The sequence below is a fragment of the Zalophus californianus genome, chromosome 2 (assembly GCF_009762305.2).
Source record: "Zalophus californianus isolate mZalCal1 chromosome 2, mZalCal1.pri.v2, whole genome shotgun sequence".
NCBI lineage: Eukaryota > Metazoa > Chordata > Mammalia > Carnivora > Otariidae > Zalophus > Zalophus californianus.
In genome coordinates this window covers 121,509,414-121,522,916 of record NC_045596.1, presented here as the reverse complement: position 1 = coordinate 121,522,916, position 13,503 = coordinate 121,509,414, and the positions used below count along the sequence as shown (strand labels likewise).

General features: G+C 38.5%; 1 protein-coding gene across 5 annotated transcripts in view; it reads right to left on the bottom strand.

Moving 5' to 3' along the window:
* Window positions 1–13,503, bottom strand: part of C2H4orf51 (chromosome 2 C4orf51 homolog) — a 73,653-nt gene that overhangs the window by 44,818 nt on the left and 15,332 nt on the right. For all 5 annotated transcript variants that reach the window (XM_027599369.1, XM_027599367.1, XM_027599364.1 and 2 more), the window contains exons 2-4: window positions 4,785–4,851; window positions 2,820–2,877; window positions 2,315–2,388 (exon numbers count right to left, since the gene is read on the bottom strand). In XM_027599369.1, the coding sequence (XP_027455170.1) occupies window positions 2,315–2,388; window positions 2,820–2,877; window positions 4,785–4,851 (199 nt within the window). The remainder of the gene's footprint in view (window positions 1–2,314; window positions 2,389–2,819; window positions 2,878–4,784; window positions 4,852–13,503) is intronic.

The following is a 13,503-nucleotide window of genomic DNA, read 5'->3' as shown; positions in this document are numbered from 1 at the left end:
GCAGGAGAGAGAGAAAAAAATGCAGGAACTCTGGAATCACAACCGAACTACCACTGCTTCTGGCCTTGCTTAATCATCCCTTAGTGGTTAAGATTCTTTCCCTGTCTTCCCTACTGTTCCTTAAGGCTGGAATTCCTGGGTGTGATTGCTCTGCTTTCCAGTTTTACAACGTGAGTTTCTTGAAGATAGGACCCAGAAATACCGACAGTAAGAAGATGGTTACCAAGGCATTAGCCACCAGGCAAATACTTTTTAAAAAGTGAGAACATTGTTAATGGTGGGTGAACATTTCAACCATCCAATCCTTGCCGGTTGCTGAAAATTTCCTTCAATCCCTACTTGTTGCCGATGACGCGGGGAATTTGTGCATTTTACATCTCGATGCTTGTTCTCCTCCCCCAAAATACAGCACCTCTAAAAATAATTAAGATTTTGCCTTGTCTAATAAATTAAAGGTCATGATTTATTTTTGTGGTCAGAACTTCAGGCCCAAGGTTTCCCAAACAAGTGCACCATATTCACGGTGTGAACTGGGGCGGAGGTGGGGCGGTGGGCTGGGGGGAATACTTTCAGCCTGTTGTACCATAAAAACAAGAGTAGGATGTAACGCCACTAATTTGTCAGGAATTGTGACTGAAACGAGGCTACTGTGAGGTTAGGAAACTCACTTTAGGGGAGGGGGCCGGGAAGTACCTCAAAGAGAAAGGCAACTGTTCCCCACAACAGCTGCAGCCACTGGCAGTGGAATTGCTTGGCGCCAGTACAGCTCCGTGCAGCAAGAGGGATTTATTTATTTAGCAATAGTTAATGATTGTCCCAAACAACCCCCAGGAGGCCCAGCTAGCAGTAATATATACTTTCAGGAAATCATCTACCCTTCCTAGAAGGATGCAGCAACCCTACAGTGAAGGGATGCCCCTGGACCCTCGCACAATGTATCTTTTAGTAGACTGCCCAGCTCCAAACGCCCCCAAAGAACTCCCCCTCCACAGCCTACCACAGCCCTGCCTCCTCGTGCTGGCCATACTCCCGAGGAAAGTTATCAATTCCTAAAGCAGAAAAATCAAGAAACAGTTTCTGGAAGGCCATCATTCAGTGGACTAGTTACCTGGGAGCCCAGGTGGGCTGTCCAACCCTGCCCCATTAGCTAACTTTGTCAGATTAGCTAGTTGGTGCCCATAGACTAGCATTTTCCAAAGTGCTATGTGTATATAACCAGTGGTTCTGGTGATGATGTTAGGTGGTACTTAAGTAACACTTCTTTTAATGGTCAGGTTTTTGTGGGGTTTTTTTTTTCTAATACACATAACTAGAATACCAAATCCATGGTGTCACAAATATAATTACTTAAGGTGAGGCTGGGATTTTTTTTTTTTTTGAGTCAGTTTAAAGATAAATCTTAATAAACAAAAGTAAGAGGAAAGCAAGAATAATTGTAACTTTTATATTAAATGAGGTGAAGTCAGTGGAGTGCTTGCAGAAACTAGTTTTTATTCCTTTTTTCAACTCATTGTTTAGGAATCTCTGCCAGAACTCTTAAGACATAAAAATAATTCCATTTTAGGGGCACCTGGGTGGCTCAGTCGTTAGGTGTCTGCCTTCAGCTCAGGTCATGATCCCAGGGTCCTGGGATCGAGCCCCACATTGGGCTCCCTGCTCCATGGGAAGCCTGCTTCTCCCTTTCCCACTCCCCCTGCTTGTGTTCCTGCTCTCGCTGTCTCTCTCTGTCAAATAAATAAGTAAAATCTAAAAAAAAAAAAAAAAAAAAAAAAAAAAAACCATTTTAGCATCCTGTTAAAAAAATTACTGGATCTTGAGAAAGTCTGATCAGGCAAGACAAAGCCCCTGCTCTGGAGGGCCACGTGAAGGGGAACAGAGATGGTAGATATTGGATGGCAGAACAAGCATCTGAGGAGAGAGAGCCCCGGACAGTGGGCACCCAGGGTGGGTCCCAGGAAGGAAGGACAATCTGAGAACTCATTGCCTTTTTTGCAAGAGGCAGAATCCAGCAAATCACTGATATCGCTAATGAAAAATTGGGCAGTACAAGAGAAATTTCCAATTCCCGTAAGCCTCTTTGAGGCTTGTTTCCACAACAACTGGAGAGAGCTATACACGAATGTTCATGATGCTTTAAGAAAGAATGCTCATCAGAGCAATCTACTTTTCTATTCGTCACTTGATTGTAAATTTGGGATCACCTTCATACCAACTCTGCACATACACACACCACTGTCCTCACTGCCACACTATGCACACTTATGGACACCACCCCAGGGATCCACTGTTGGGTGACAAGCAAAAAGATTCTTACATGCTTCAGAAAGTCTTTCTTTAGTTGATAATAGTTCATCAGATTCTTAGATACTGGCTTCTTAATTCTCATACCTAGTAGAAAGAGACAGGCAATGTGTAAATGCTTGTGATAGAATCTACCATGAGATGAATAAAAGAAATTCACTAATATTCCTTAATCACTTTTAATCAGTAGCTCCAAACACTCAGATCCATACGAACCCCCAGCCCCACCCAACTTCTGCTACCACCACAACCTTCTCACATAGATGCTCCTTTTCAGAGATGCTGCTGGCAAATGTCTCTCTGGGATTTCTCCCTCCTTTTATTTCTGCATCCTGTCACCCTTACTGTTTAGGAGAGGTACAACAAAGTAACCAGGTGCATGACAGGAGGAAAGAAGCAGAAATGCAAAAGGCCTTAAATGGCCTCAGACTCTCGAAGGGAGGAAAATAACACATGAAGACCATAATTAAAATGAAGGCAGAACATGATATAAAGTGATAGTTTAGGACAGGGCTTACATGATTTTCCATAATTTGGAGGTGCTGGAGAAAAATCACCAAACAGAATTTGGTGTGTCTATAAAAAAGAGAGATAAAAATAAATACCAACTACCTTCACAACAAGAGAAATTTAATTTAATTCCTTTTCCAGTGTTGTGCTTCTTCATTCAAAAGGCAGTTTTTGATACTGCTGTCAAAAGCCATTGTAATAACAGACACTAACGGTAAAATAGACAAAATTGGGGGAAATCTTGATAAAATAGGATAAGCAAAAGAGTACTATCCTAATATGGAAATAGCATACACAAATCAATGTAGTAAAGCTAAACACCCTAATAGACATATGGGCAAAGGAAATGAATATAATCAATCCTCATTATTCATGGATTCCAGATTTTCCAGTTTTCTTACTCAATAAAATTTATTTGTAACACCAACATCAATATATGCAGCATTTTTGAGGCATTCAAGGACATTCAGAGAGCAGAAAACAATTTGAGTCACCTGACATGCATATTCTCAGTCGAGGTCAGACAAGAGGACACTTTACCTTCTTATTTCAGCTCTCATCTTTAAACAAGTGTCCTTTGAGGGGCCTATTTAGTGCCACATTTTCTGCATTCTTATGTGTTTTGTTAGTGATTTCACTGTTTAAAATGGCCCCCAGTGTAGTGCTGACTTGCTGTGTGACGCTCCTAAGCACAAGAAGACTTTGATGTGCCTTATGGGGAAAATACACTTGTTAGGTAAACTTCATTTAGGCATGAGTTAGAGTGCTGCTGGCTGTAAGTACAACGTTAATGAATCAACTATACTTACGAAATAAGGTACCTTCAAACAGAAACACACATAAACACAAATTTATAGTTGATGAAAATGTTGTGACCAGAGGCCCACAGGAACCTGGCCCTATATTTCTCCTAGGAGCAATGGTCCAGTAATTCGGTGTTAGTAGGGACTTTAGAAAACATAACTACCTCTATGAATAACGAATAAACAGAAGATGCTCAAACTCACTGATAATCAAGGAAATTAAAATATCTTCATCTATCCAATTGGGAAATAACAAAATTACTTTTTAAAGCCAGTGTTAGAGAAAATATGGGAAAACAGGCACTGTTGAGAACTGCTGGTGCATGAGGCCAGTTTTCTAGAAGGCAATTTGGCCATATATCAAAATTTAAAATAAGCATAAATCCTGATCCAAGAAGTCTACTTATGAGAAAGTACCCTGAGGAGATAATTGTGCAATTGCAAAAATTTATATTTAAATTTATTCATCACTGCATTGTTTATAATAGTTGCCAATTTGAAAAACCTAAATGCCTGGCAATATGGGATATTTTTAAGTTGTGATATATCTAGTCAATGGAATCTTACATATCCATTAAAATGATAAGTATTATTGCTAACACTGAAAGAATATGTCCATGAAAATATTCAGTGATTAAAGCAGATCAGAGGACAGTAGATCCCATCAATGCATTCTGTGTCTGTGTCTGTGTGCGTGTGTGCATCTTTACGTATGCATAACTATAGAGAGACATTTCTAAGGAGATTCACTAAAATGTTCACGATGATTATCCCTGGGGGGAGGGCAAGGATTTCAGATAATTTTTACCTTTGTTTCTATTCCTCTGTATTATTTGAAAGTTTAAAATCTGAGAAAAGCTGTTTTTGTTTTTAAACTGTCAATATAATATATACAGTTACTGTCTCACATGGGAAAGAGAAGTTGGTGACTCTGAAGAAGATACAACATCATCAGTTAACAATTTATAATCTTGGTTGTTTATCTTTGTATCCCCATCACCTAAAAGAAAGCTATGTGCACAATAAATAAGCCCTCATTAATAAGTGTTTGATGAATAAATAATTTTAAACAATAACTCCAACCCCCTCTAGTTTGTTTTTTATGAAATACACAGGGTACAATGATTTAAGCTCTCTGTGTAAATGATGGCTGAGCAATATTGGACTTACCACACTGTGCTTGACATCAGGTGAATTTTTAAAAGAACTGCTTATTTGAGGAAATAGTCCTGCATGCCTGTAAAGAGGGAAAACCAGGATTAAACCCAGTGTTAGAATAAAATCTCTTACACTCCCATATACTATACAAGCAAATTGTACACACATGCCTTATTCCCCTTTAGAATTTGACCAACAGAAAAGTAAGAGTCAGTCAGGTAAAATGAAACTGTGACTAAAAGTTAACTCATGGTAAATACTTTGGAGCGTTTGAGGGTGGAGGTAACTTTTTTTATGGTACACATTTCAATTTTATTTTAAAAAGAAAACCATACTGATAACAGCTAAAGGGACATCAAAATTACATGTCTATAATTTAAAAATGTTATCAAAATAATTCAGTTTTACGTGTCCTTTGGCTTTCTCAATGAGGTTTTTCTGAAATAAGCCTAAAGTAGAGGCTGCGTTTCAGTCTCTGTTAATTTTCTTGAGTTTTAATCCAGCTAAAAATAATTATCTATGTCCCCTTTCCCATCTAAAAATAGTTAACCTTTCAAATGCTGCTCTTTTTTTTTTAAAGACTTTATTTTTCTAGAGCAGTTTTAGGTTCACAGGACCATTGAAAGATACATAGAGTTCCTATATACTCCTGCCCCACCACAGGCATAGCCTCCCATTATCAACATTCCCCCACCAGAGTGGGACATTTGGTACAACTGAGAAACCTACACTGACACATCATAATCACCGTTCCCATCACAGTTTACTCCTGGTGTTGTACAATCTATACGTTTGGACAAATGTATAATGACATGTGTCCATCATTATTATATCATACAGAGTATTTTCACTGCCCTAAAAATCCTTTGTGCTCTGCCTATTCATCCCTCTTCTTTACCAGCCCTGGCAACCTCTGATCTCTTTACTGCATCCATGGTTTTGCCTTTTCCAGAATGTCAGGTAGTTGGAATCATATAGTATGTAGCTTTTTCAGATTGGCTTCTTTCATTTAGTAATACACTTCAGATTCCTCCATGTCCTTCCATAGCTTGATAGCTCATTATTTTTAGTGCTGAATAAATCTTGCATTGTCTGGATGTACCACAGTTCATTTATCCATTCACCTACTAAAGAATGTCTACATATATATATATATATATATATATATATATATATATATATACTTTTTTTTTTTAAGGAGGCTCCATGCCCAGCGCAGAGCCCAGTGTGGGGCTTGAACTTAACGACCCTGAGATCAAGACCTCAGCTAAAATCATGAGTTGGATGCTTAACCAACTGGGCCACCCAGGTGCCCCAATTATTTGCTATATATATTTTCCTTAGTGAGGTGTTTGTTGAAGTCTTTGGCTCATTTTTTAGTCATTTTTTGTTTCTTGTCGTTGAGTTTTAAGACTTCTTTGTATATTTAGAATAATGGTTCCTTATCAAAAGTGTCTTTTGCAAATATTTTCTCCCGATCTGTGGCTTCTCACTCTCTCGACATTATCTTTTGCAGAGCAGAAGTTTTTAATTTTAATAAAGTCCAGCTTATCTATTATTTCTTTCATGGATCATGCCTTTGGTGCTGTATCTAAAAAGTCATTGCCATAGCCAAGGTCATCTAGGTTTTTCCTATGTTATATTCTAGGAGTTTTACACTTTTGCATTTACATTTAGGTCCATGATCCATCTTGAGTTAATTTTTGTGAAGGGTGTAAGGTCTATGTTTAGATTTTTTTTTTTTTTGACATGTGGATGTCCAGTTGTTCCAACAAAATTTGTTGAAAAGACCCTTTTCTCCATTGTATTGCCTTTGTTCCTCTGTCAGAGATACATTGCCTATATTTATGTGGGTCTGTTTCTGGGCTCTCTATTCTGTTCCATTGATCTATATGTCTATTCTTTCACCAATACCACATTGTCTTAATTACTGTAGCTTTTTGTAAGTATTGAAGTTGGGTAGTGTCAGTCCTCCAACTTTGTTCTTGTTCCCCAATATTGTATTGGCCACTTTGGCTCTTTTGCCTCCCCAAACAAATTTTAGAATCACTTTGTCAATATCTACAAAATAACTTGTGGGGATTAAGTGATTGCACTGAATTTAATTTTAAATTTCACTTGTCCATTCTGGTATATAGGAAACTTTTGTATATTAATCTTGTATCTTGCAAACTTACTATAATCATTAATTAGTTCCAGGAGAGGTGTTTTGTTTTTTTTTAATCAATTCTTTTGGATTTTCTTCATAGACAATATGTCATATATAAACAAAGACAGTTTCATTTCTTCCTTTCCAATCTCTAAAACGTTTTCTTTTCTTGTCTTAACTGCATTAGCTAGTACTTTCAGTATGCTGTTGAAAGAAGTGGTGAGAGGGGAACACTTTATCTGATCTTAGTGGGAAAGCTTTATGTTTCTCATTATCAACCATGATGTTATAGGTTTTTGTAGATTTTCTTTTTAAGTTGAGGAAGTTCTCTATTCTTGTTTCTGAGACTTTTTTTTTTTATCATGAATGGGTGTTGGATTTTGTTAAATGCTTTTTCTGCATCTATTGATATGATCATGCGATTTTTTTTCTTTTTTTAGCTTCTTGATACGATGGATTACATCAGTTGATTTCTAAATGTTGAACCAACCTTGCATGCCTGGGATAATCCCACTTGGTCATGGTGTAGAATTATTTTTATACATTGTTGGATTTATGTGATAATATTTTGTTGAAGATTTTTGCATTATATTCATGAGATATAGATGTCTGTAGTTTTCTTTTCTTGTAGTCTTTGCCTGGCTTTGGTATTACAGTAATGCTGGCTTCATAGAATGAGTTAGGAAGGATTTCCTCACCTTCTATCCTCTGAAAGAGATTGTGGAGAATTGGTATAATTTCTCCCTCCAATGTTTGGTAAAATTCACCAGCAAACCCATCTGGCCCTAGTGCTATCTGTTTGGGAAGGTTATTAATTATTGATTTAATTTCTTTCATAGATATAAGCCTATTCGGACTGTTTTTTCTTGTGTGAGTTTTGGCAGCTTGTGTCTTCAAGGAAGACATCATTTTGATTATCCAATTTGGGGGCATAAAGTTATACATAATATTTCTTTATTATTCTTTTAATGTCCATGGGGTCTGTAGTGATGTCCTCTCTTTCATTTCTGAAATTAGATAATTAATGCCTTTTTTTTTCTTAGTTAGAAATTCTTCATCTTTTCATCCAAAGAATCAGCTTCTGATTTCCTTAATTTTCTCTGTTGACTTCCTGTTTTCAAGTTGATTTCTGCTCTAATTCTTACAATTTCTTCTGCTTACTTTGGATTTGATTTGCTCTTCTTTTTCTAGTATTCTAATGTAGAAACTAGATTGATTTTAGATCTTTCTTCTTTTCTAATATATACAATCAATGCTATATATTTCCCTCTAAGCACTGCTTTTATTACATTCCACAAATTGGTAAGTTGTATTTTCATTTAGTTCAAAATATTTCTTTGGCTTCTCCAGATTTCTTCTTTGACTCATGTTATTTAGAAGTGTGTTGTTTACTTATTTGGGGATTTTCCACTTATCCTTCTGTTATTGATTTCTAATTTAATTCCACTGTGGTCTGAGAGCAAATATTCTCTGACTGCTATTCTCTTAAATTTTAGGTGTGTTTTATGTCCCAGAATGTAGTCTAACTACCTATATTTACTTCTCCATCTTTCCAATGTTGGGAGCAGCTGTTTGCCCTGGGACCTCACTTCTCTTATGAATCCAAGAAGAGTTGTTGATTTTTAATTCTGTTCAGCTTTTTACCTGTTGTTAGAATGGAGGGGCATCTTCTAAGCTCCTTAGAAGCAGAACCAGAAACCAGAAGTTGAGATAAACATTTTTATTCCTGGAACATTCTATAATACACAGCTTGTACTTATTTTATTTTATTTTATTTTATTTTATTTTATTTTTAAAGATTTCATTTATTTATTTGAGAGAGAGAGAGAGAGAGAAACAGCATGAGAGGGGAGAGGGTCAGAGAGAGAAGCAGGCTCCCTGCCGAGCCGGGAGCCTGATGCGGGACTCAATCTCAAGACTCCGGGACCATGACCGGAGCCGAAGACAGTCGCCCAACCAACTGAGCCACCCAGGCACCCCACAGCTTGTACTTTTAGAATCAGAGGGAACCATGGCTATGCTGAAATTCTAAGGTTATAAATTTTTCTCAAGGTCTAAAGAAGCTCTGGTATATTTTTTAACAATTTTATTGAAGAAAATTTTATTGAGATATAACTTACATATCATAAAATTGACCCACTTTAAGTACATAGTTAATGACTTCAAGTATATTTATTGAGTTATACAACCATCATCATAATACCACAATCTAGTAGTAGAGCATTTTCATTATCCCAATAAGATTTCTCATGCCCATTTATGGCTAATCTCCTTTTCTGCCCTCAGCCCCAGAAAACCACTAACCTACTTTCTCTATAGATTTGCCTTTATTGGACATTGCACGTAAATGGAATCATATACTAGATGGTTTTTTTATGTCTGCCTTCTCTTAGCGTAATGTTTTTAGGTTCATCCACATTGCAGCTGTTTGGTATTTGTTCCTTCTTATTGATGAGCAGTATTCCATTGTATGAATATACCAAATTTTGTTGTCCATTCACCAGTTGATAGACATAAGGGTTATTTCCCATTTTGGTTATTATGGATAATGCTGCAGTGACCATTCATGTGCGAGTCTTTGTGTGGACATACGTTTTCATTTCTCTTGGGTATATACCAACATGTGGAATTCTTAAGTCCTATGATAAATTTATATTTCACTTAAAAAAATTGTCAAAGTGTTTTCCAAAGTAGCTGTACTATTTTACCTTCCCATTAGCAATGAGTGAAGGTTCTAGCTTCTCCACATCCTCTCCCACATTTGTTATTGTCAGTCTTTATGGATATAGCCATTCTCATGGGTGTGAAGTGGTATCTCACTGGTTTTAATTTACATTTCCCTAATGACTAATCATGTTGAGTTCTCTGGTATATTTTGATTAAAAAAATAAGAGAAAAAATTTTAATTTGATTAAAAATAAAATCAGGGCATCTGGGTGGCACAGTTGGTTAAGCATCTGACTCTTGGTTTTGGTTCAGGTCGTGATCTTAGGGTCATTCCCCACATCAGGCTCCACGCTCAACACAGAGTCTGCTTGAGATTCTCTCTCCCTCTCCCTCTGCCCTTCCCACTTGTGTTCTCTCTCTTTCTCAAAAATAAATAAATAAACCTCTTAAAATAAATAAATAAATAACTATTGATTTAAAGGAAGAAATAGTGCCTTGCTTGGCATAATATGATGGGGTCTCTTCATTAGGAATGAGTCAAGGGAGAGGAACAGTTTTTGCCAAATGCTCATTGTTATTTGTGCAATTTTATGCTGATAAACTTTTAAAGACAAGATTTCTTAAGCTAAAGTCAAATACAGAGTCCAACAATTACTTAGTTAAATTCAAGAAAAGCTCACTTTTTCACAGCTAAAGTAAAAGCAGGTGGATAAGTTTATCCTGCACAAATAGTTCTGAGTACTCCATTGGCTGTGAATCCTCAGCCTTTCAAAACTCTAAAAGACTTTTGTAAATCCCACAGGCCTGCCAGAGGCTTTAACTAGTTTTATGTCACCCTTCCTTTCAAGAATTATATGAGATAATCAGTAATTAGTAAATGATATGATTCTATAATATTAAAATTTTATGGCAAGTATTTTTGAGGCATTTGGTGGATTATGGGAAAAAACAGTCATTAGAATTTGTGCTAGATCGTGTGTGAGGGATTTACACATATATGTCCATCTTCTACCCAAACTTGGTCATTCTTCTGAGCTAGAAATATCTATTCTTTTCTTTAGTCTGTCTATGGAGAGGAGGACCAGCAAGCCCACATATGTTGGCATAGGGTTAGCTAGTGATTTTTTTCTTTGTGAGTTCACAGTTGACAAAATGGAGCCCACAGTGCAACTTGACAGTGGTAGTCTTAACCAGCCTTTTAATTAAGGACATTTAATGTTACCCTGAGTGTGTATCCACCTCCCTGCTTCTTTTTCCCAGTCCTAGAACTATAACCAAATTGAGTAATTTTGTTGATGAAACTAACAATGTTAGTAATATCCAACAAATTCCACCTTTACATATTAGGTCCTTAAATGTTGTGCCAATACTAATGGAATGCTCCAGGTATTTGGTTTCTAACAGCATGTTGTCAAGAAAGCAAGTGTAGGATTGTGAGCATCAGTGTTTTCAGGATCAGAGATGCTCAAGTTTGGAAGTATTCTTTTAGGTCTTCTAATCATTTAGTCCACCTACTGTGTGTCTGTCATAATATAACTCTCAGCCATATTTCTGATTGAGTTTCCTTTTCCTAGATTGAGATAAGATGATCTCCTACCTACCCATCTCTGAATTTCTTGAAACTCTTAGTTTCTCGAAACGAAGACTCCTGAACGCAAAACAATGTTGGAAGGTGAAGACAAACTGTTTTTAACTTTTTCTGAGAACTATGGTCTTAAATTGTATGTACACAAAAGAGGAGCATTTAGATCAAAGATGAAGAACACTTAACCTAGAGTCCATGGACACCATAGAGGGATCCAAGATATATGCACTGTTGGCTGGCAGAACTGTCTTTATGGATGTTTTTCTGAAGATAGGGCCCAGAGCTTTCATGAGATTTTTCAAAGTGCCTCAAAAATATGAAGTGTCTTGAAGAAAGAGTTGCTAACCATTGGGATAGATGACAGAGCAGGTCTTTTCCTGACAGATTTTTAAGAATAAGGCATGTCATGGTTTGTTTATTAGGTAAAAATTATCCTATCAATATTAAGTTTCTTGAGTGTGATAATAGTATGATGGTTATGTAAGAGAACATTCTTACTCTTAGGTAAGTGCTGAAGTATTTAAGGATATACTGTTATGATATCTGTAATGTACTCCCAAAAGTTCAGCAAAGAAGTGTATATAAGTATCAGTATAAAGAGACAGGGATAAAGCTACATGTTAACAAATGTGGCAAAACCTTAACAACTGATGCATCTAGGCAAGAGTAAGTGAATATTGATTGTGCTATTCCTTCAACTTCTTTAGAGATAAAAAAAATGAAGCTGTAAATAAAAGGATAGGGCATTCTTTATCTACCTTACTTTCATAATTATAGGTAAAGAGGGAGTGCTATGATCGTATTTTATAAATGGCTAAAAAGATTTGGAAAACCAGCGAGTATCATCCCAAAATTATGTTTGAGCCATAACCATAGGCAGACAACATGGTTTGTTCACACAAGCCCACTAAAATCACCGTGGTGCCCACTGCAGTGCTGACTTTTACGTTCACAGGCAAAATCTATTGCAGCCACCTCCTAGCTGATGTTATGCTTGAACAGTAAAGTGCACAGGGAACAGATGGCATCTTGTGACCTTCTTAATAACAGCCTTGGCTGCCAATGTTCCTTTGTGTCCAGTCTCTGCAGGGAATTTGGAAACTGTTGCCTTACACTTGAATATGTTACGGCAAACTCGTTTAACTATTTATTAGACTGGTTCCTAATTTAACCCGGTCAGAGAGAGCGCAACAAAATTCCCAACTCCTGAAAGGGACATTGGTATTTCCAGGGCCCATTCCTGGGATTCTTTGGGGGTGAGCTGGCCATCACTCAGCATAGCTGTCATGTTTAATGTGAGGACGTCAATCCCAGGCAAACTGCTTCTCAGGCTTATCTAGATTTATTGGTGGCCCATGTGAGATTTTTTTTCTTTCTGTAGTTTAAAAGAAATGCACTTCCCCCAGCAAGGCATGCAAATGAGCCAGAAAACAGACTAACTCCCAGTATCACAAGGTCCTTCTGCTGTGACAGCTCACACCAGGAGTGAACGTGGGAACCCTGAGGTGAGTGAGGCTTGTTCTAAGTCACCCTGCTCCCGCCGTTGCACACCCTGGGCAGCCAGTGGCTGTCGAGCTCCAGGCTCCGCAGTGAGAGGAGGACGGAGGAGGAGGAGGGCAGCAGGTGATTAGGTGAGGGGGCGGTCTGCCAGCCTGGCCCTCCTTGAGTCCTCGACTATCCCACACGGGCAGCTTTCCTCTGGCAACAGTGGGAGGCAAACCAGGAGGGCCCTAAGAAAAGACAATGAAGACATTCACACCAAAGCCCGAGGAGTCTCCTTCCCCCAACAGAATGAATCTGGAAGGGCTGTACCAGGAGAAAAATGGTAGTCAGTCCCCGTCAGGCAACAGGTGTGGGGGGTGGGGGGAGGGGAAGGGCAGAAAGGCCACTGCCGGTGCATATGGTAGGGGTGAAAAGCATGGGATCTCAGGGTAGAAGCCGCTCAGCTGACAGGCACGGGACTGTGTGGAAGAGAGACAAGAACCAAGTTTCTGTTTGCAGGGGGTGGGGAGGCTTCATTCCAGGGTTTCTCCAGGTGGCTGAGGGGGAGGTGAGACTCCTTCCTGTTGGCCCCACGTCTGCACTTCCAAGGATGCCTTGGAGCAGGGAGGTTCTCCCTGAGGCCTCCTCTACCTGGGAGAAGCTGGCCTGGCTGTGAAGGAGACTTGGCTGGGGAGCTGTGAGTCTCTCCTGGGAAAGCAGGGGGCAGCTTGCCTGATTTGGCTGCTGTTTACCCCTTTCTTATTCCATCCCAGGGCCAGCCTCTCGCCCCTTTCTCAGGTAGACTAGAAAACCTGTGGAAAAGGCCTCTTCTGTTGGGACATGCCCTA